At 35.9% G+C, this 24,020-nt stretch overlaps 1 protein-coding gene across 4 annotated transcripts; it reads right to left on the bottom strand.

Moving 5' to 3' along the window:
• Nucleotides 1-3,036: 3,036 nt before the first annotated feature.
• On the bottom strand, nt 3,037-22,082 carry LOC142555575 (TATA-binding protein-associated factor BTAF1-like). Of its 4 annotated transcripts, none has more exons than XM_075666501.1 (29): nt 21,956-22,082; nt 21,381-21,578; nt 20,887-20,981; nt 19,924-20,141; nt 19,707-19,761; nt 19,394-19,475; nt 17,669-18,006; nt 15,760-15,868; nt 15,121-15,688; nt 14,657-14,789; nt 14,493-14,561; nt 12,746-12,957; nt 11,405-11,645; nt 11,007-11,177; nt 10,061-10,483; nt 9,485-9,922; nt 9,247-9,366; nt 8,692-9,174; nt 7,419-7,957; nt 6,580-7,072; nt 6,437-6,505; nt 5,553-5,657; nt 5,203-5,415; nt 4,857-5,120; nt 4,723-4,772; nt 4,425-4,534; nt 4,279-4,361; nt 3,587-3,796; nt 3,037-3,308 (listed from the first exon to the last, which is right to left on the bottom strand). In XM_075666501.1, exons 2-29 carry the CDS (start codon nt 21,427-21,429, stop codon nt 3,141-3,143), a joined length of 6,108 nt encoding a protein of 2,035 aa, XP_075522616.1. In that variant the 5' UTR covers nt 21,430-21,578; nt 21,956-22,082; the 3' UTR covers nt 3,037-3,140. The 4 variants fall into 4 exon arrangements, with proteins under 4 accessions (XP_075522616.1, XP_075522618.1, XP_075522617.1 ...); XM_075666503.1 differs by having other exon boundaries at nt 21,961-22,076; XM_075666502.1 differs by having other exon boundaries at nt 21,381-21,584; nt 21,956-22,076.
• Nucleotides 22,083-24,020: the final 1,938 nt, after the last annotated feature.

The following is a 24,020-nucleotide window of genomic DNA, read 5'->3' on the forward strand; positions in this document are numbered from 1 at the left end:
TCAAATCAAGGGATATGAAAAAGAAATTCTTTTTTTTTGTCCACAACCATACTCTACTGTATGACTTGATAAAAAGTTTGATCAGCCATTAGTATTGGTATAAGACTAGATTTTGTTTTGTAACGAACTTGAAGCGTTCTCAAGACCAAACCATAATACCTTAAAAACAAAAAGCTCAAAAGATTCATGGCGGTGTTCTTATTTTTTGATTAGGACACAAAATAAATTTAAGACCTAATTTCAAGATTAATAAACAAAATGCAAGGCAGGATATGACTTGTACAGAAATTTCAACTGAAAAGCAAGGCTAAATGCTCCCTTCGCATATGGATTAAGAGAGTTCTTCTCCATGTCTTAGAATTGCAATAATACAGTTCTTGAGAATTTTAGTGCCGTTTTCTACCGCCACCTTTTCCTTTTCCTTTACCCTCGCATTTTTTTCCACCCTTCTTTTTCTTCCCTTTACCGATAGCATGCTTGATGTCGTTGTAATGAACTCAAGGAGTAGAGCGTTTTAGTAGGTGGTTGACATCAAGGATGCCATTTCTGAAGTATGCTTCAGTTGTCTTGAACATTCGACCTCTGGTCCTAGTGGAACTGCTGCTAGCATAAACTCCAAATCTTCTTAGTATGGCCCTCTGAAAGAACAATTGCTTAGCAATGTCATTGTTGAAAAGCATACGATATCACGTAATCACAGAAAGGGATAAAACTGAAGAAAATGTTGGTGGTAACCTCTTCATGCATTTTTTCTTCCCTTTCCTTCCGTTTCTTCACTGTAACCCGTGCCACGCTAAGCGGTAGCTGCTGCCTCTTTGGGGCCTGTCAATGAAACAAATAGTTAATATATGAAAATTCATAGCTCAATTATGCAGCGACAACCCAAGTACGAGTGGAGTCACCTTTCCACCGAGAGAGACCACTTTGCTGTTCTCCAAGTCCTTCTGTCGTTTCTATGTCATATGAGAGGATCCTGAAACACATTCATCGAGGTGTACTAAGTAGGTAACAAGTAACAACATTAATTCATGACAGTTTGGAAACAAAAACACCCTCAATTTGGGATCTATTAAATGTCTAGTTCACAGCTCCAAGTAATGGAGAATACGTTGAACCAAATAATATTGTGACTAGTGACACATTTTGATTAATAAATCAAAATAAAGAACAGTAAGGAACAAATCAGTGATTCTCCGATGTCCAAATGCCACAGAAGTGAAATTGCTGTAACAAAAATACAAGGGCACCATCTTCAAGCCGAAGAGGTAGGCCATGTTGCAACATCTTTCTAAGAAATTTAAAGACTCTACATGAACAACCATTATATTGGATCGTTCAAAAATATTAAACATTCCAAATACCCATAAACTCAATATCTTTCAGGATAGACTTAATATTCATTTGTGATTCCTTGGAATCCTCCGCAGCAGCCGAAGGTCGTGCATTGGCTCCTTGCCCCTTCGTAGCCATTTATATTCTTCTTCTTAGCTGCAAAGGCGAAAGGAAAACGAAAAAATAACATCCTTACTCAGAAAAACAATTCGAAATCAAAATATATAAATTGTTCTGTACTGGATAAACAACAAACATAACGTCCATGAATTGCTCACACAAATTATTCGTGGTAAATATTATAAATTACAAAAGGAAATTCTCGCAGAACAGCATAAGGAAAAAGTATAAGCTGAATTTCCCACCCAAATTTCACTGTTTCGTTCCCCCTTCTCATTTGTGCCACCTAACTCATTTCTGTCTCAAATTATAATTATGTTTTTCCCCAACTGGCAAGATCTTAACAAAAACCCAATCCTTTGCGAATCTATCAGCGATTCTCTTTCAACAATCCAAATATGTACACAGAAAAACCAGAAAGAAGCATATTTTTACCTAAAACGGGCAAGAAAAACCTTGGATACTGAAACTAAACCTGAAAATTGAAATATACAAAACTTCCGCGGATCGGTCTGTTTCGGGGAAGGTTGTGATAGGGACTAGGAATGGTGATGATAATTGACGTTGGAGAATCCAGGCTTCTATAAGCCAACTGACTGTTATTCACAGAGGTTAGGCAGGCAGGATACTGCGCATTCGGAAAGAATGAGAAATAATATAAAATGTAGCCCAACAAATTTAATGATGATCGAGCCCATTAGCCTAATATAAGATCGAGTTTGGGTGAGGTGACAATGAGCCCACCTCGAATTAAACAAATCTTGTTGGGCTCTCTTTAAATCCGATCAAAAAGACCCGTTTAGTAACGAGTTTTATAAACCCGGTTATATCCGTTTAGTAACTTTTAGTAACGAGTTTTATAAACCCGCTCAATACCCGTTTAATAATAATAATAATAATAATAATATATATGTGAATAAGTCTCTTGTGAGATGATCTCACGAATTTTTATCTGTGAGATGGATTAACCCTTCCGATATTCAAAATAAAAAATAATACTCTTATTATAAAAATTAATACTTTTCATGGATGACCCAAATAAAAGATTTATCTCACAAAATACAACCCGTGAAACCGTCTCACATAAATTTTTGAATATATATATAACGAATAAATTTGAACAATTTATTTATTTTAAAACAAACTGATAAAATATATTCATAACATTTTCAGGTTTGCTCCATCGTAATTAAAATGATTAAATTTGAATATATGGGTATATGTTATTGTATTTCAATTTTAAAACAATTCAGACGAAATTAAAACACAAAGGACATAACATACAAAATATCACAAGTTGAGAAGATAACTTATCTTGCGGCAATATGATTCCAATTCCAAAAGAAAAAATGTCTTAGTGTGTATTTACAGTATCCAAAATTTACAGATTCGTTAACCCTCAATGAGCTATTGGCATCAACTCAAACCCCAGGAACTAATTCTGCACCGCTTCTTTTAAGCACTAAATTGCAGGAAAAGAATTGATAAAAATAGAAAGAACTAACATGAAAATACAGGGGAAAGACGACAATAGCTTATCCCTGAAAATTGGAGCTGTGAGCCTGTGACCATGGAAAATTTACAGTTCTGCACATCTATGCAGCTCGTGTACCCACTACAAAATGATGCAATTATGTTGCATCCTCAAATCCAAAATCTTGAAAGCACATACATACATTGTGCATACTTCAGCCATTTAGTTTTGTTAAAAATTGGCTTAGATTGTATTCCTCAGTGTACTGTGACTGATCCCAAAGATCTTCTAGCCCACCAAGAATGGCTTTTAGTCCCTTGCCCCTACCGGGTACTTTTGCATCAGTGTCAACTCCATTTGAAGATGTTGACATTCTTGCTCCCTGAATAACAAAACAAAAACAAAATATTGAACACAGAAACAGGCTAAACTGGTTAGAAGCTTGTGGCATATGGCTTCGGGGGAGCACCCATTAATTTAGTTGACAAGTAACTAAACGTATTTCAAAGTTCTAAACCTAGATCATCTTAATTTTCATGTTTGAATTTTTTTTTTTTTAATTTGGAGGGCTCCTGCTCCCAGCATACTCTGGAACAACATCCGAAAAGATGGAAAAACAACCAAAGAAAAACTGAGTCAACTGACAGCATCAGTAAATACCTTTTTGCTTTCTGCAGAAGTAAACAGATCAAGTAATTGATCTGTATTCATCGTTTTCATGCTGGAGTTCTCTGAATTTATGACAGCGTTTGCCACTGAAACTTTGAACTTTTGGAGGCTCATAACTTTCTCTTCCATGGTGCCTCTCATGATTAGACGGTGGACATGAACAACTTTCCGCTGGCCTAACCTGTGTGCTCTGTCCATTGCCTGCAAGTTTATTGTCGGGAGATGACGTTTTCAAAATCATGCTTATTCAATTGAAAGAAAGGTGCAGACTTTGTTGTTAAATAACAAGAAATGAAGATATTCAAGAATCAAGAAAACAAAAATTAAGCCATCTAAGAAAGGATACTATTTTCCATTCTAATTGCTGCCAATTTCCTTTCTAAGGCAAAGGAATGATTTACCATATATACAGAGAATCAAACATTAGGAAATGTCATGCCGACAATTTAGTCAAACACAAGTCATGAAGACGATGGGATTGTTACATAATTGTTTCGGATCAGATAAATATGCACTAGTCGAGCCTCAGAGCAAACATATAGTGTAAACTGATTTTAATTAACTAACTTTTACCATCGATCTAGGGTCTCTACATATATTTTCTCCTAACAACGAAACTGAAGAACAGTTATTTAGAAAATGAATCAAGAACAAGCCGTGAGAAAGAACACACAGGTCCCTACCTGATGATCTCTCATAGGATTCCAGTCATGCTCCATGAAAACCAGGGTATCAGCTGATGTCAGGTTCAAACCAAGCCCTCCCACTGCAATAACAATCATTAGATTTACAGGTGGTTTTTATGTAATCATCAATTGCAAAGTAGTACCGTGGGTCGTGAGCAGTAGAACATCAATTGTTGGGTCTGAGTTGAAAGCCTTGACAATTTCAAAGCGTTTTTCAGGTTGAACCGATCCATCCAACCGCAAATATGTAATGCTGTGTTGAGCCAAAAAGCAATTAAATAACAATAAAGAAAGGGGGACAAAGGCTCGTTCCCAGAAATTACTTGGGAAGGACAATTCTCGAGAATTTTCAAGGAAAATAAATGACTACAGGGAAAAACACAATAGGAAAGAGAACTTCAAGTTTTATCCCACAAGAAATATCAACAAGGACCTACTCACTTTTTCATGAGAGTCTGAAACAAGTCTTTCTCAATAATGTCCAAGAAGGCCTGCACGAATGGACAAAATTAACCAAGGGAAGCACACAATACAATGGAGAAAATATCATCTGAAAGAGAAAGGGGTGTGATTACTTTATGCTGAGCAAATATTAGAACCCTGTGCTGGCCAACAGTGATGTTGCCCTCAGAATTTGATGCATCTACACCTATCCCACACTCTTCCATTATCTCCTGAAGAGCGACAAGTTTAGGAGAATGTCCTATTTTATGAAGCTCTGTAGAGATATCAGCATTGGCAGGAATGTGTTCTGACAGCATAGGCAAGAGTGTCTCTGGAATTCTTTCGCCAAGGACAAGCAATGGATGACTACAGACTTTTAACAAGTATTGAAGTGCCTGAAATTGAAAGAAATGAAATGAGGGAAAAAAGGAAAAACAATATAATGGAAAGGTACCAGTTGCCACTCTCTCATCTTACCTGGAAAACATGAGCAGATGCCTTAGGTGCCCCACCTGCATCTTCATTTAGCTTAACCATGCTTGTAAGTTCTTGTCTAACATGTGAACCAGAAAATTGTTCATACAACTTCAGTTGAATAGGACTTAAATCACAATATCTGTCCTGAATGATCTTCTCTGGCAGATCAGATAATACTTCATCCTTTGTTCGGCGTAAGAGGAAGGGCATGACCTAATCAAGCAAACTCCATATAAGAGCACATAAAAGAAACTAGAGAAAAAAAGTACGGAGAGCGGGAACAGGAAAGTGGGTTTAATAAATCATTACGGATAGCGGGAACAGAAAAGTGGGTTTAATAAATCATGAACCTGCTTGTGCAATGCTTCCATGGCAAGGGCACCTGCTTCCGCATCCTTTGCTGAACATTTAGGATCACGGGCAGCTAAAAGGGGTTTTCCATAAGTAGCTTGAAACTGTAGAAACAAATTTTTTTTAGCATCATAATGTATCATATGTGCAAGAAATAATTTATAGAATTACAACTCGGAAAAGAACCACTTCCAGTCACCATTGCAATCAGCTTAAATAAGGAAAGTTTTAGTCGGTCAGTGTCTATGTTTGAGATACCACTGCTGGAGAATTGGACGAGATATCAGGAAAAATGCTCTTATTACAGAATTCAAGTTTTTATTTCATTTCCACTTTCCACAACTTTGCTGGAAGCAGAATAAAATCCATGGATTTCCTCACAATTTCACGTTCATGCACGAATAAAACAATCCTTCACAGATTTTCTTCGGAGTGTTAGCACCAGAAATGTCAAAAACAACATGACAAATGCTACGCAGCAAAATATTCAAAACAGTTCAGGAATTTTTCAGCGCTGCACGGCATTGGGGTGGAGTGACCGTACATTGAGCATTTAAAAGCATATCAGCATTGACAAACACATAATGAAAATATCACACAAGGATTGTTTTCAGACTTTGGAGGCTTGGAAGCTGACTGTTTCTATCTTTTTTATTTCGCCAGAAATAACGAACACATATGTGTGTGTATATTCACGTAGGGATGCATTTGTTTCCAGAGAAACAATAAACAAAAAATTCAAAACCAGAAACAAGGCCTCTCTTTTCTGCTTTCGGGCTACTTTGTTCATTCTACCAACCGAAATATAAGATTTAATATTGCCACACATAAACGCAAGAAAAGACAATTTTGAAGAATGAAGGAAAGCAGCAATGTAAAATACCTGTCTATCAGTTCCAAGAAACCCCGGCATGAGGAAGTCAAATAGAGACCACAGATCCAACACATTATTCTGCAATCCAATATAGATTAATCAGCAACAGTACAAACTTAAAAAGTAATTATAAATTGAGCTTCATGACAAACCTGGATTGGTGTTCCACTCAATATGAGGCGATGCTGAGCCTTCAACTGTTTCACAGCAACTGTAACTTTGGATTTCGAGTTCTTAATAATATGTCCTTCATCCAGGATGCAGTAGTTCCAGTAAACCTGTCTGAGATAATCAACATCTTTGCGGACGACATCATATGATGTCACAATGACATTATGCTTATCAAATTGCACTCGCAAAGACAAGCGCTCAGGAGCAGAACCAATGTATTGAAGTGTTGTTAACAGAGAAGGATCAATAAACTTCTCTATCTCATAGACCCAGTGTCCAACAAGTGTTGATGGGCATATAATCAAAGATGGTACCAAGTCCTTGCCATTATTTGCAGCAATGTGCTCTGCTACATCAGATGCCACAATTGCTGATGCTTGAAGGGTCTTACCAAGACCCATATCATCACATAAAACACCGTGAAGATTAAACCGCTTTAAAAAAGCTAGCCAGTTTATACCTTCCTGTTGATACCTGAAACCACAAAAATAAGCACATTAACAACCTCGATGTACTGTTGAATTAGAACCACAAATTTGTGAGACAAGATAATAAAACTTGAATTTACTTGTGCCAGCAGATAATAACATCATACCCATAAAATAGGGATTTATGCATAGGCAACCTTCAAAATAACTAATAGAGAGATAACGGTAACTAGACACCAAATAGTAGAATTTCAAATTCGAACTAAAACAAAATAATAGTAGAAATTAGTGATGGAAAAAGGCAATAGCTTTCCTTGCACTCCCTTTCAGTCAAAACTGTTCACCTCAAAAGATATCGCGAGAATTGCCAACAAAAGATAAAAAAATGTTACCTCCTCAAAGACACTTTTAGTTCAAAGGAGAGCTTGTAATCATCAATGTGAGAATTGTCAACTAATTGCTCCAGAAATTGTGCATCTTCATTATTTCTAGACAAACGTTCAGTCAAGCCATCTGGCAGAGAGACACCACGCGCCAACGGAAGAAAAGGTACTAGGGCAGCAAAACTATGCGTCACACTCTGCCTAACAGAATGATCGCAGTCGCTCATACACCTCAAAAGAGGAACAACCAACAATGGAGCATATGGGACCAGTTCCAAACCCAACCCCTGAACAAGCAAACTAACAAGCATGCCAGCTCCTTGTCTAGCGTGTACAAATGACGCATCACTTAACATAGGAATAACATTCTGAATTATAATACCCATGACATCCAAAGTCATAGACTTGGCCATTGCCGTGATACATCTTGATGCAGATAATCTTACAGCAATATGAGAATGGCGCACACATTTGAAAATGCAAGGTAGAAGAGTGAGAAGTTTTGGTCTTAGACTTGCGTCCAGTAGAGGAGATATAGAACGAACCACCTGCACAGAAGAGTAGAAGTATTAGATGGGAGGCAGCCAAAAATCTTCTTAGGATGTGAGTAAAAAGATGTTCAATAAATCTCACGTCATCATACAGTAAACCAGTAGAACTATCTTCCAGTGAAGTGGGCAAGAAGAGGATTGAACCTAGGTAAATAAATGAGGAACTAAGTTCCACAAGATTTCAGCTTAATACCTACATAAAGGCACTGACCAGAAACTATAAGAGACCTTCAAGGCGTGAGTTACAAGACTTTGCAAAAACTGCTACTTTCACAATTTTTTTGAGCTGTTTTTGGGAATAAAAGATTCCTTTAACCAACTCTAAACTAGAGTAATTGTAATAGAGCTAGTGACCGAACTGATTCAAACAGGTAGAACTGGTTATGGCTTCAAAAGTCTAATAACTGGTTCGTCTTGACCGGGCTGGTCAATAAAACCAGCTCCATTCACTAAGGTTTTAAACGGGTTTAGAGCCTCATAAGAGATACCAAACCATTAGTTTTTTAACCTTTTTCAGAACTACCCATTTTCCTACCAGCTTGTAACCAATTCCAATTTTTTTAGGCTGACCAGTTCAACCCAGGTAGAACCAATCTAACTGATTCCGGTTTGGTTCCAATTCAACACGACCGTTAGAATCCCTAGACCCAAAAAATATACAGATTAATTCATTTTCTAAACATGATGTTTAAGATGACAATTGTTCAAGTGAAGTTTGACAGCTTGCTTACTTGGATATTGTTTATCAAAATTTGAGGATCTTTAACGGAATCAATAGCTTGATCAATCAGTTTATCATCTTCCAGTGTCTGTCCCTCAATATTACAAGGCTTAAGGACCTCAACAAGGCAATCCCAGATCTTAGGAAGTCTGTTGAACAAATAACCACCAAATTTCAAGCATAGATATTTCAATGCAAGTTCAGATCCTCGTCGACTAATGAAACCTTCAAGCCTTGATCGGTCTTCACCAGGAGACAGCACCTGAACTCTTGACTCTGATCGAATGCTACTGCTTCCAGAGGACAGAAGATCTTGGTCTTCAATTATTTCCACAGAACTCATGACTTCTGCTTGGGGTGTTTCACGAGGATCCATACATGCTAAAGTACACAGATTCTTGATTAGCTTGTCATTGGGACACGGTTTGCGTTCAATACACTGATGGATGAGTTCTGCCAGTGATTCAGCAGCCTTTTTTTGCAGAATTTCCTCCTTAAAATAAAACACTATTTTAGTCAAAGTTTGGTGTTCCCCAATAAAGATACACCGCAACTTTTATATTACCTGTTCTCGTTTGACAGAAGCCATTATAGGCAAGATAACCGGATTGAGTTTTGCAGGAAGCTCTGACATCCATACAAATGCAGCGGCTAGTAAAGCCGAGACAGTAAGATGCAAATTATTCTGCAACCACTCAAAAAGCAGAGATTGAAATATTAGAATATCTCTTCCATGGCCAGTGACCTACGCAAAACCAGAGCATGTGTTCTTTCAGATAAAGAGAGTAGATATTTTGACAGACCTGAACACATTTCAGATATCCGGCAGTTGTCAAAAGATTTTGCTTTAGAGACTCTAACTCCTCAAATAAATTCTTTCCATCAGATTCCAGTCCGGTGTTTATATTGCTCACAAATGGGAGCTGCGATGCAAAATTCACTGCATCATCAACAGTCATAATCTCAAGGTCCACCTTGGTACCTGACAGAAGATCACTGAACAAGCCAGATGACTCTGTAGCGTAATACAACTGACTGGCCTCATTCCGCATCTTACCACATAATCTAGAGAGTTCGGCATAAGGTAGAAGAGAATCCTTTGTAGGAAAAGCAGGGTTACTGCAAACTAATAAATCTAATAAACAGTGCCGAAAATTATTTGAAATGCCAGCAAAAACCTCATCCGACTTCAAAAGGCCTTTCAGTTCTTTAAACCAGGATATAAGAACCATTGAAACCACCTGACACAATCAACAAAGAAACAAAGTAATCAGCAGCCTAAAAGGTTGAAACACTTTTTCCCAAGAATTACCCCAAGATTATGTTAAACTAGAAAGTCAATGATATACAATCAATGAATTTGTCAGAAAAGAATCAACCTGCCGCTGAACTCCAGATAAAGAAGTCAATCCCTTCCACAATGGATCAACCACATACTGCACAGATGCAACACTTAACTTGGAAGCCATAACTCCTAAAGCGGTTGCTGTAACAACTCTTGTACAAGTTACTGAGATGTCCAAATCAGCACCGACAATAATTTTTGATGAACTTGCTAGAGCATCTCCATTTGGCTCTGCTGACGTGGTTTCCATGGATTCTGAGGATTTATTTTTGTGATTTTCGTTTTCAAGCTTAACTGTTTTAATTTTAGCTGCAGCTTTGAAACGACTTTTACGAGGCAGGGCAACAGGCCAAAACATCTTGGAAGCATCCAGTGGAGATCCATATGGAGTTGTTGCCAGCTCTACCCACGAAGAAAAGTACAATTTTGCAGCATTTTCTAAATCTTCCATCAGGCACTAACCAGTTGAAGAACTGTGTTAGTAGTGAAGCCGGAAAGCCAGGAATGAATAGATTAAAACAGTTCCATGATTCTTAATTCTTAAATATATGACAATGATGCACAACATAAAGCTTAATTGAGTATCTACACTGCCAAAATTAATTTTATAAAAAGAATTATACAACTGCTAATTAAGGGCGGGAGGGCAATCAAAACATTAAACAATTAGGATGAAATTCAGGACTACTGACTCAACGCTTTTTACAATAGAATTAATCATATTAAATGAGCAAGATCAAGGTGCTTAAAATCAAGCTTGATTCACGTGAAAACGATCACTGCCAGACTTAAAAAGTAAAAACCTGCCTAAACTTCCTTTGTGTTTGTAAATTACCGATTTTCTAGATTCTTTGGGTCAACAACAGATTGAGAAACTATCAAGATCGAGTGTTTTGACAGCTGTCATAAAATTAATGGCTGACAGAAAAATGATGAAATGGCAAGTATCAGTAACACAGATTACGGAGCAAGTTGCATACACGGACTAGGAGATTCCAAACTCTCTCTGAGCATTGCAGAATCTCCTCGTTCGATTCGAGCAGTAAATTCTGGAACACTATCCTTAGAGTGTCACCAACGATAAAAGAAGGCCAAAATGAGCTAGCTTCATCAGTGATGCTCCTCCTATGACCAGCTTCAAGCAAACGTTCCTGCACATCATACATAGTTCAATTTCTACATGCCGTACATAGTTCAATTTCTAACCAATTTAAGCAAATAAAAGCAGCATTCACTGTTTTTTCTGATATAAGCAAGCTATTTCAAATCCTGAAGAATGCAATGATTTTGAAAAAAATCATTCAAGGTTGCAGGAAAAAAGAAAAAGAGTGACAAAAATGTTACGAACATGAAAGGTCAATATAAGAATATAAACTACCAAGGTGCGGATTGCAGACAAGCGAACTGACGTTATACTATGTCTCATAAACGGCCATAACCGTGGTGCCAACGTTGACAGCATATAAGGGTTTTCTAGAGAACTCGTCCCTTCGTCATGACCATCCGTGTGACTGCTTTCATTAAGGTCAAGTTCCAGCTTCTCCCTGGAACCCGACATACTAAAAGTATTCGGAATCATCTGCTCCTGGGAATAAATTTCTGCTAATAGATTCATTACACTGCAAAAGCAGTATACAGTATTAGGAACGTTTTAAAAACCTCCATTTAAGCATGTACTTACAATAATATTTAATAAAAACAAAAAAATCAGAACTCATAAATGGCTTTCACAATCAAGCAACAACTTGGCCAGCAAAGTAACAAAATCGAGATATCCACCATTGCACAGTTGATAATTGATTACAAACTAATTGTAAACTGAAGTTTGCAAGAAGATGATTTTTAACAGCACAAATGACATTCTAGCATCAATAAAATAAAAAACTGAAAACTAGTCTCATACCATGACTTCAATACAAAAATGCAAAATCCATCACAGTACAAACTGCTTACTGTTAAAAAATGCAGCAATCATTTGAACCCCAAGTCCCCACAATAGATAACAGCATGTTAAAATTTATGTCGTACGTATTCATTAAATATTGACTTTTAAATCTTTATTTTTCATCTGTAAAACTGTACTTTTCTTGTTAAATAAAATCAAGAATGAAAAATACAACAGAGGATTAAAAGACAGTATGGTAGGACCTACCAGCCAGTAAATTAATCGCATGCACTAATGAGTTTAGAAAGGCCTAGTTATATTTCATAGCACACAAACCTCAAATTGAACAATATAATGAATGTAGAAAAGAATGGACTAGCGGTTAAATAAAAACTGTAGCGAAAACAGTGAGTTTTGAAAGGCTAATTAACCTGAGTAAGAACAGATGTGACGAAAAATTCCACAAAAATAGATTCATAAATTTAACGAGCCCTGAAATGATAGTTAACGATTTTATGGTCGAATTGTATCCATATGAAGGTCTAGAATGTTCTAGAAAAAGTGGAGTGCCATGGTTGACAAAGCTGTCAAACAAAATCATATCAACCGAACAATGTCTCGTAAAAAATGGAGGAGCATCATACGACAGAAGAGAGGTTTAAACAGACAATATATTGTGGCATTTAACTAATGATGAATGAAAAACAGTGTGAGAAAAAATGAACTTTCAAACACCATTTGCAATATAGCAAAAAGAGATCAAAAAGGAATACCAAAAAGTAGCAGATGTACCAGCAAGAAGAACCTCAGACAACAATAAAATCAACACAGTACCTGCTGGTTGAGGGGCTTAAATCATCCAGGTTAAGCAAAATGTCCCAGAGCAGCATAACAATAGAATGCAATATTGGACCCTTGAGAGAAACAATAGCAGCTGATGTCGGTAATAAAGCTTCTGCAGCAACGGCTCGTACATCATCATCAGGATCCTCAAGACCAGTTTTACAAGCAGGAAGAACAGGGCCAAGCAGATCATGGAGCATTTCCTAGAGTCATAGGGAGAATATTAGCCATCGTCAAAGCAACAAAACTGACAAAATTATAAATGCATGGACAAAATGTACAAAGAGATCAGCTCAAGTAATCTATCGAGGAATAGATAGAAACTTACAGCTGGACAGAAAAGAAAAAAGAAGCTCAAAAAAAATTAGGTACGCAACAGTACAACACAAAAAAAAATGATGCACTTTTTAATTTATAAGAAACAAAATCCATAAAAAAATATATGATGTACAGATGAAGGAAAGGACTACACAAAAATGTAATACAAAATAGTAGCATCAGCCCATTAAAACAATTCTGAATAATTTCTGGCTAGCTCGAGATTTTGACCAGGAGAATGAAAATCATGGTTTAAGACGGATTATCAACTCCATTTCAAATGCAACAGAATGATTTTCTTGTTGAATTCTCCGTCTCAAGATTTTCCACAACACAAAATTCTTCCAACCATGAATATCACATAACATCTAAGAACAAGAACAGAGAGGCTACATTCTATTCCTTGGAGGAAAAGATTTAGTGGTGCAGATTGTCTAATAAAGTTGTCGCATAAATTAATATCTAAAAACAAGAATAAAGGACCTACATTTTATTACTCTCTTGCTCATTTTATTATCGGGACATCTACCATGTATAGGCTGGTATTCACATTTTTTTTAAGAAACAACTTAATTAAGAAAATCTACAATAGTACAACCAGAAGGTGGACTACACATCATCTGGTACAATCTTTAGGTACTTGACTTGACACTCGTGTTTTCAGTTACGGGTACAAAGCACGCAAACTATGACTTAGTTCAATACAAGTTGGCATCCAAATCAGAAAAGAACCAAATGGGGTTTCTTAAGGTCTTTATCTTATAGTACCAAGCTTCAATTCGTCACTTAATATTCCCCCATACCTGATTTTTTGAAATCTCGTGCTCCTCCCAAAATCCACGATTCTCAAGTAATTGCTAATACCACAGCCATTGAAATTGAGATCATTTTGGCATTGTATATGTCAAAGACTTCCCAAAAAGGACATGTGATGACATCTCACATTTTAGTTACCTAACAACATCAGTAAATCTCTCTCAAACACATTCTATATCACAAAGAGTGCACTAAGCAATCAAGTTATCTAATATGACAAAAATTCCTGTTCAGTTTCTGCTTCTACCCAGCAAATTTGTGGTAACACATAATAAACACATATGTCGTATCACCGTTGGTCAAGGCAAATGACTCCAGATTTCTAAAACAACATTCTATTGGAATCAGAAGTTTATTTTTATTTGACTGCAAAAGGTTTGGTGAAGTATATCTCTTCACATTCACATGACCTTTGTGTCAACAGTACGAGGTTCTTACATGGATCCAAATCAAGACCATCAAAAAACATTAAAACTGTCATTCTGAACCGATAAAACAAAATATTAAGATCAAATTTGCGGAGCAATTACCAAAAGAACCATGCCAAGAAAATCAGAAGGAAAAATGCATTCCAATAACAGCGTCATATAGCACAACTATATACCTGTCGCACAGCAACTAGATATTTAGTACCCAAAAGACTCCCATGGCGAATCTCCCACTCTGATCTACGCTGAAAATGTGATGGCTAATTAAAACAATGTTGCATAAAGAAAAAGAGAGTCTCACAAAAAATGTTCAAATAAACATTCTTTACTCTATGTTTACCTGCATTTGCAACAAAATATTCAGCGTCTCTTGTACTAATGTTGGATGCATGTACTTGAGCACAGCGCCTAAGGCTTGAGCACAGGTTTCCCTCACCGGTGCCACAACTTGATCAGAGATGTAATCTCCAAATCTGTACATTAAAAAAATGACATCGAACAAGTTCCCAATAAATTCAATCTTCGTTTCAAGGTTTATATTTCCAAAGACAACTCTTCCACTTGTTATTATATAAACAAATTAATACATTAAGTTTAGGATGACAGCCCATTGAAGAATATTGATACATGATAAAGGAAAACCAAAGTATTTCTGCAATAACATGCAAGTATCTGCTATAGCAAGTTAATATCTTTCATGCTTGAGTCATTAAGTTCCTTTTCTCCTCGTAGTTGAACTTTTCTGTTAACTTCACCACCAACCACTCAAATAGAAGTAGTGAGCATTTACTAAACAAATCATACCTATCCAGGGACAAGACACACAAGAAGCGAATTGCACAATCTTGTAGAAATTCACAATTTCTCAGCCAAGAAGTCCTACCCTCCATAATCAAGTTCATCAATTCGGAGTTTTGAGGTATCTTTTTTATTGTTGTCATCTTCTCCGTCAATTTCTTATCTTCGGAATAATCATTCGTCTCCTTAACATCTAATACACAATGGCATGTGCTGTCAATACCAGATTGTGGTTCCCCCTTCACAAAACCGCAATCAGTTTCTCCATTTGCACATATGGGAAAAGCATCTCCTCCATCACCTTCAACTTTTGAACAAGCATTTAGATCTCCATCAGTGGATTCAAACACAGAACTAGAAACGTCCTCCAACTTTGGTCTCTTCAAAACTGGCTCTGAATCATCAACTGAGACTTGCAAATCAAATTTTGTTTCCCTCTCTCTTCTCACATCTTCCAAATTAAATCCTGATGAACCTGCAGAGCTGAACTCAGGCAGAAGGATTCCCGCACAAGCTCCTTGATAGGTCAATATCTCTCTAAGAGCCATGATACTGCCATGGCGAACTTCCCAAACTGGTAACAAAATCAGAAAACGTGTAATTTATCACTATCGTGATCAGAAGCTCCAAAAAGTAATTACTAACCAGGGTCGAAGATATCAATGAGGAGTTGTTCAACAAAACTTTGAAAAGGCCAGCCCCCATCTCCATCATTTTCGATATTGTCATCATCGGAAATGGTTTCTGTAAGTAACTGCATCAAAAACTTCTTCAGTTGATTGCACTTAGTAGTCCTCCAGAGAAAGTCTTACGAGGTCAATAGAAGATGGGAGATATTGAAGGAAGAGGAAGAGGCTTGGCATAACATGCACAGAGGAGGAAAAATACGCAATTATAATGACAAAGTATTGTGACGGATATGGCTTGCACAAGATGCCAGGGATTTCTATACTAGAAAAATCCTGGTTCCCTTAACAACAATGGCAAAGAACTAAATGGAAAAAAGAGAGAGAAAAAGCATACAATCAAATCAACAGGCTCTAGGTCCAGAAGGAAGCATATAGACTTGCATCAAAAATGTTAGGAAATCAGAGGGACAAAAACTCTGGCTGGGATATATCATTCATTCAGATACAGAAGAATGATGAATGCTTTATGCTCATTGCCATCACTTTTAGGCAAACAACTATCATAACTTCCATTTCAATTATTATATAAACCGGTTCAAGATTATGGTTACATGATTTAAGATATTGCATTTTCTGTTTGAACAGTCAAATCTGCTTTTGTTTGAAGAAGCAGTCCACTTAAAAACATATAATTCATATTAATATTGGTAAATACAAAATTTTGGAACACAGTTGTCAAAAGCGCAAAAAGTGTGCGCTTCAGCGCAAAGCACACAGCATGTGCTTCAATGCGCTCCAAAAAGCACGGCTTCCATGAAGCGTGCGCTTTTGTGCGCTTTTTTTGTGTGTGTCTGTGCTTTCCAAAAAAACAGTTTTTTAAAATAAAATATATGAATGATGAGAAATCGCTCACTAAAAGTTCGATTTCACTTCTTTTTACTAAAAAATAGAGCAAGGGATACCCTAATATCTTGCCTTTGCCCCCACACTCCTTCGCCTTTTGCCCTCACATTCTAATATTTGATACTTGGAAGATGAAAATGATGATTTAATATTTGATATCTAATGTTTCATATTTTTTAAAATAAATTGATTTTATTTTTATCTTTGTAGAATATTTTATGAAAATAAAGCATATGTTTCACTTTACACTTTTTAGCCCCAGGAGACCTGAGCGCTTTAATGCGCCTTGCGCTTTTGACAACTACGGTTTGGAATAAGTTAAACCTACTCTGGACGGTATAAGGGTTGCTTACATGCATGTATGCTGACAGATTCATATTCTCTCCCTTAGACATAGCCTGAATCATGTCTTCTAAATTGGTTGGTTAAAGAGTGTGAGACTGCTCCCAATATTTCTATTAGCAAATTAGAATTTTGGAGCTGTAAGGGTGTCTGATAGAGAGAGAATTCCATTCCTTTGTTTCAGAACCATAGGACTTTATTTTTCTAAATTTATCAGAATAGACAGGCACCCTAACTCAATTTCAGGCTTCAACCAAAACTTCAAATGTGAGCTTAGTATGGAATGGGAATTAAAGAAATGATTTGAGTCAAGAGCTCACAATGCAACCAGAGAGTCTACATTGAAATAACAGGGAAACTTTCTTCAATGTCATCAAGCAAGAAAGTATGAAGAATCAAAGGACTTTGGAGACAAAGAAACGCGTCAACAGAACGATGCTCAAATAAAACATGCATACATTACATAGGGTATTAACCACAAATGCCAAGAAAATAACATTGTCGAAGTGGGTACACATTTTAAAATCAGAAGCAGCATCAAGCATCAAATTTTGAGACATGTAAATGACACCTAAATTTTCAGATTGAACAAAATATGAGGATTGAGAAAGAATATGATGGAAATTAATAACCTTGTTGCTAATAATATTGGTAAAAAAACTGAGACGTTCTTCATTCACCTTTTGAGCAGCCGACGAGTTTAGGGAAGTAGTCCTGGGTTCCATCGCATCGTTTGATTGGGTTGCCTCTGTGGACCCATCCTTTGGCCAACCTTTGGATTGGTCTTTTGAATTATTTTTTGCTTTACGTTTTAAGAGATTCAGCTCCCTGGCACTGGGCCTCCTAGATCTTGAGGTGGGCACCATACTCGTCACAAGTTTGTTAATATTACGCAGAGGTTGTGACGCATAATAGTGGGAAGCCATTCCATTTGCAGGGTAGTTAAACTTGTGCAAAACAAGGTCCTCATCTCTTATCATATCACTGACATCCATGAACTGCTCACACACATCTAAACCTGCAAATGAAATGATAATTGATGTTCATACAATTTTCTGTGTTTTGTATTCTTTTCTTGCTTTCTGATCTTTGGATATCCAAACTATAAATAAAATTCAACATCCATAAGTAACTTATGATAAAAAAAAACAAAACAAAAACTGGTAAAAACAATTTACATACATTTGATATATAACACATTTCATATTTATCAGGTAAAGCCATATACTCGCTACAATAAGGATAAAAAATTAAAACATAGTACAGAATTTAATTGTTCTCGTATTCACCATGGCGTTCAAGCAATCACTTTACAGTACTTGGTTTTCCAGCAATTTTATACAGCAAAAGAAAGGTTTTACACTTCGTGGACAGCGTCTTTGACACAAAATTAGAAGGTAATCTTTGGATGCTTTGGGTACCCCAATTTCAACCGATCCAACATCCACCAAACAAGCAACACATCAATTTTATTCATAAAAAACTTTAGGGCAATAAATCATCTGTTTCAATTCTTGAAAAATCTTTATGGATCATCGATAATGATAGATAAACTAAACTATTGCAGTTAAATATTAGACCATACCAAAAAATGGAAAGACAAATATCAAAGATTGTTATTCCACTTGCCCAAAGATCTTAACCGAAAGTGAGTGAAAACAGAGCATACTCAAAGTTTCACTTTCAATTGTAAGCCATCTGGTAAAGAATTAGAATCCATATAAGAGATTGAACAGCAAAAGAATCCATTGAAGAGGGTCGCTAAGAGAAGGGAAAAATATTCTGCCAAAAAGAGCAAAATAATTTGGCTTGCTTTAGCAAATCAAAGCAGACAATGAAATCTTTTTGGGAGGATACAACGATCAAACAAGAGGGTCGCTAAGAGAAGGGAAAAGTATTCTGCCAAAAAGAGCAAAATAATTTGGCTTGCTTTAGCAAATCAAAGCAGACAATGAAATCTTTTTGGGAGGATACAACGATCAAACAAGAATAAAATAATACAACTAGAGATCAGTCAGATCTACTTTACACAGAAAAATCAAATCATCGGTACATCACATAGGGAAATCTTCTGCAAAAGGAAGGAACACACGAGCCACTGCCCCTTTTCAAAATGAGATTCCAACCCTAGGAACAACATTTGTTGCTCTCCTAGCAGAGTTCAACAATCCACAAGGTTTAATGGAACTTCCAATCCACAAGGTCAAAAACGTACGGAAGAAATCTCAACAAAAAATTATAGAGTAAACAATTTTCTGTTGAAAAGAGAACTCTTGAAACAAGGCAGTATTGTAATGCGTCAGGTACCTTAATACATGTGTTTAGAAAACAATATGTTCCAAAAGTTACTGCTTGATCGAGACACTTTGTACTCAATAAAACTGATACAAGAAAATAACACTGACCTAATCGACGCCGAAGGTTTTGTTTCTGTAGTCTCAATCGTTCCCTATGATTCTTGCATTTGTCATTTCCAATATCATACTCCTGAAATTATGTTGTTGAAAAATCAATATCTGGTGCAACATGCTTACTATCATCCAATTATTTATAAGATATATATTAATGACATAAGAGAAATAAAAACTTTGCTTCTAAAATCTCAGATTGGAAGCTCCAGACAGCTACCTCACAAATGAACAAACAAACGATATAAACAATTTGCGAACACACAGATTTTCAGTTTACAACAAGAATATGGGTAACGAGGGAAAGCACCTGACCACCGGATGCCAACAGAGCCCCAAACTCCAACACTTTATCCAGATCGAAACTGCAAATGGTAATTACATGGAAGAAATTTACATTTCACAAAACATTGTGATGAGATGGTGTTTCTTAATAACAAAACAAGTAATTATTATAGCTCGGGCTTTATGACAATTAGAAGAAAATATTATATAATATATAATAAATATCGAAGAGAATGAAAAACCTTCTAAAAGAAGTGCCAGCAACAATTTTAGAATGGTAACTGGGCCAAATCACCACTTCATCAAAGGTAGCAGGAATACCAGCTTCTAACAATTTCTCCTCAAGGCAACTAGAGATTTCACTCAAAGATGTATGTTTGACATTTTCTGCAATGGCCCCCACAGCACGAGCTGCAGCAACTCTTGTGTCCCACTTTTTACTATGTAAATATTGAGACACCTGCACAACTAATTGAAGAGTGAGACTCCAAGCGTAAAATGAAATGCACTACTCCTGCTACAATTCAGGAGTACACGGAACTTCAGTGACAAATATTAAAATACAAAAGAAAAGATCATGTATCCAAACAAACAAATGAATAACATGGGCATGCCATACAAAGAAACAAGGTAGAAATCAGATCTCACCATACAAATTCTCTTTATAAAATCAAACAAGGTACCAATTCCTAGAGCACTGGCATTTAGATATACATATTGTAATTGAAATTAACTAGCAAACTTTGGCTTCATAAACAAAAGGATTTAACAATATGTGAACAACATTAACCAACAGGGATTAAAACTATTAATTTTATACATGTAGCGTAAGTAATCTATTATTCTCTTGAATCATTAAGTTCCATTAGATAAAATTAATCAACTTCCACTTAAAACAGAGTTATAATTTCTAACTTTCTGTTGGAATTCATTAAAGAAAGAAGTATATAGTGGGTTCTAGATGCAACTAATCCAACTTAATAAAAAGTCAACAAGAAGTTTGCTGAATAGTCCAAGCCCGTCCAAAAAAAAAGAACTTTGTGCCAAAGTATCCATGTGACAGCACATAAAATCCCAGTAGCATCACAATGAAGAGAGAATTACAGACATTCTCAAGGTAAACGTGTGGTTATGACATTAATCAAGTTTAACCAATAGAAAGGCAATCGTTTAGAAAACTAAAAACCTAGGCAACAAAACCATACCTTGTTCAAGAGGGCAATAAGGTCCTGAGGATGTGATTTGGCGATTTCCCCTATTTGCCTTGCTGCTGAAAACCTTGTCGCTTGGGTTGAACCAGCTTAGCATTTGTTAAAGAGAAACAGACAAAGTCGGCACTAATTTTGCGAAAAAAGGTATTAAAAAAAAAGGACTGATATCCCTGTATCTTAAGAGATAATTGAATTAAATCTGTATATCAAACACAACCTGAAAGAGAACAGTTGGACAAAATTTTATCTTGTAATAACAAGAAAAATAAAAGCGTGAATTTTTTAGATTTTCAGACTCCAGTGAAAGATAGCATAAAAGTACACACAGCAATGATGTTGAGAACAACTCAAGTTGGGAAGATATTTCAAATTTCAACATAAACTATCCACACAATTAAACTCGCAAATAAGAAGCACGAATACAAGACAGACATGTGCATGCAACAGTTAAATACCATAAATCACACATTAAAATGCATCGAGGATACCGTCCAGTAAAGTAAGCAGACGATGCAGCCGGGACGACTGCTGGGCCATGGTTTATGCTTTTATCAAATTCCACTGTTCCACCTTATTTCCACATATATAACATAATCATGGACTGCCATCCGAGAACAATTCCGAATAAATTTCATTGCTTGCGTGTCACTCATTGCTTCGGAAGCATTGTAAATACAACATTACACCTACAGCTGATTGAAGAATATTGATCAGGGGGAAAAAAACAAACATGATTAACCCAATTATTCAAAATGGATTGACATATAACATTTCCCGAAGACTTTTAAGAGTTCATAAATCCTTCCAACAACATCGTCTTACCCAAAACAGACGAACTTTTACCATCTTAACTATCTTAAGAACAAGCAAATAAAAAGACCCCCCCAACAACAGTTCTGTTCAAACTAATTTAACTGAATTCTACAAAAAAATTCAAATAACTTTTCCTAGATCGATGAAACAACTGCAAAGCATCTAATGCGGATCCATCTATCCACCCTTGACTGAAATCGTATATTAAAGAAGTAAATCACAAAACATGTAAACAGAGATGAATACGTACCAAACACAAATCGCCTGGGCGATATCTTGGACAGATTTTTCCGTATTATATCTTCAGATAAAATTATATTTCTGTGGGTCAGAAATTTGAGGGAGACGAGGGTTTCGATTCTGGTAACAGGGGATGGTGCTCGTTTATATAGAACTCGAAAAAATAAAATAAATATTTTTTTGTGTTTCAATTAACGGGTCATAACCCGACTTGATTTCTGATGAACGGGTATTTGTGTTTCATAATTACAATCGAGCCAAAAACTCAACAAAATTATCTTTTGAACACGTTTTTAACTTTAATCTATTTTTTATATGTTTTTTCACATTTTGGCCCAAAATTCCGACAAAAAGAACACTAACTCTCTGGAAAATTTATCAAATTGTTCTGAAAATTTATTGAAAGTTCGGGATGTTGTCGGGTAGGAAAAGGAATATGCCAAAAATTAATTATAAACTCTCTTTTATTCTGCATGGTTTTATTTGAATTATAATTTATATTTATGTGATTTTTTTTTTAAAATGGATCAGTTAACTGATACTCACGGGAGATTTAAGGTCCGATTCCAGTAAGTGTCACTAGTATAAACGCAGGCTTACAGCCTTCGAATTTGCCCTAAGCCTGAAATCACGAAGAAGACCGTTAGAAAGGGGTTGGGAGGGTGTCCCGGCGTAGCCACTCCGATGTTCAAGTCAGAAATTGAGGATATAAGGGGATGCAGCTAAGGGTATTGCTGAAAAATAATTTATTGAATGCCTGAGTTATACACTCGAACCTGATATTTATAAAAGAATACCTGAGCCCGTGATGGACATGTCTTCCATTTGGGCTAAAGATTGGCATGAATAATAAACTCATCTATGGGGTATCATTAATCATTTAACTAAGACCCTTACATCGTCATCTATATATTAATTTCTTTTCAATTTGTAATCAATTTCTATATGTACTTCGACCCAATATTATTTTGTCTAAAATTATACTTTTTCAATCCAATGTGTTAAAAATATTATAATGTTTTTTAATTTTTTTAAAAAAAATCAAAATAATTGGGTCGGGAATCCTCGAGTAATATTAGTTTTCTCTGCCTTCTCCCAACATTTATCGGGACGAGAGAAATCCCGACAACTCGGATTTCAAATTTTTTCCGGTGATATAAAATTGTTCTGAAAATTCAGTAAATGCAGTACAAATGCAAAATATATCGATTATCATAGAACTTATATAATTATTCTCGAAATAATAAATAAATTGGTTACAAGTATAAAAAATAATGAAAAAACTTGAAGATGGTTAATTTATTCTAGGTACATTGATAACTAATAACACACAAAAAAATGAAATTTTTTTTACAATATATGAAATTTTGTTTTAGATTAACCTATAATATTTTTCCTATAATAATATTAATACTCCGTTAGTTTGTTCATCACATGCTCAAGCCCAATACGAGCACATACTCAAAATTTGAGCTGAAATAATGCTTCGGCCCGTTTAACTAAAAGCCCAGTTGGTGACTCTATAGCCCATTTTTATTTTTATAAATAAATAACACAAATTGTGCCATGTCGACTTTAATTTGGAGATCTCATATAATTACATTTTTAATTAAGTCTAACTCGATTGATGGACAACGTAACAAAATTATATGAATTGTTCCTCAGATTTAGTAATTTTTTTTAGAAATTGGCCCAAAATATGGTCGTGCCTTGGCTATTAATTTTTTTATGGTGAAGTTTCGTGATGCAAGTGTGTGTCGTGTATTTTGATAGTAATGTACGCTTCTCGATAGTAATTTGACAGTAATTTACGCTTCTCGGGACCTCGCATCTGATCTATCGTTGATTTTGATTAACTTATTTGTTTTTATAATTAAATTTGTCCCCATACCATTTATATATATTTTTTGCGGTGAATAACTGGTCCTCTCGGCCGGCCGGCTACATTGATATATTACAATATTTTATGCACGTGACGTGTTGGAAACCATAATAATAATAATTTCAAAAAGCTATTAGTTGTCATTTGCGGAACCACGACTTTCATTCTTAAATTGGAGGATCCCATCCCCCCC

The sequence above is a fragment of the Primulina tabacum genome, chromosome 9 (genome assembly GCF_025594145.1).
Source record: "Primulina tabacum isolate GXHZ01 chromosome 9, ASM2559414v2, whole genome shotgun sequence".
Lineage (NCBI taxonomy): Eukaryota > Viridiplantae > Streptophyta > Magnoliopsida > Lamiales > Gesneriaceae > Primulina > Primulina tabacum.

Excerpts from the sequence above, each read along its gene's own strand:
- LOC142555575 (XM_075666501.1), bottom strand. The coding sequence starts at position 21,429 with ATGGCCCAGCAGTCGTCCCGGCTGCATCGTCTGCTTACTTTACTGGAC. Across the intron at positions 9,175-9,246 it reads CTTCTGTCAAACGAGAACAG|GAGGAAATTCTGCAAAAAAA; the intron begins GTAATATAAAAG and ends TTTTATTTTAAG. Across the intron at positions 6,506-6,579 it reads TGAGTGGAACACCAATCCAG|AATAATGTGTTGGATCTGTG; the intron begins GTTTGTCATGAA and ends ATTGGATTGCAG.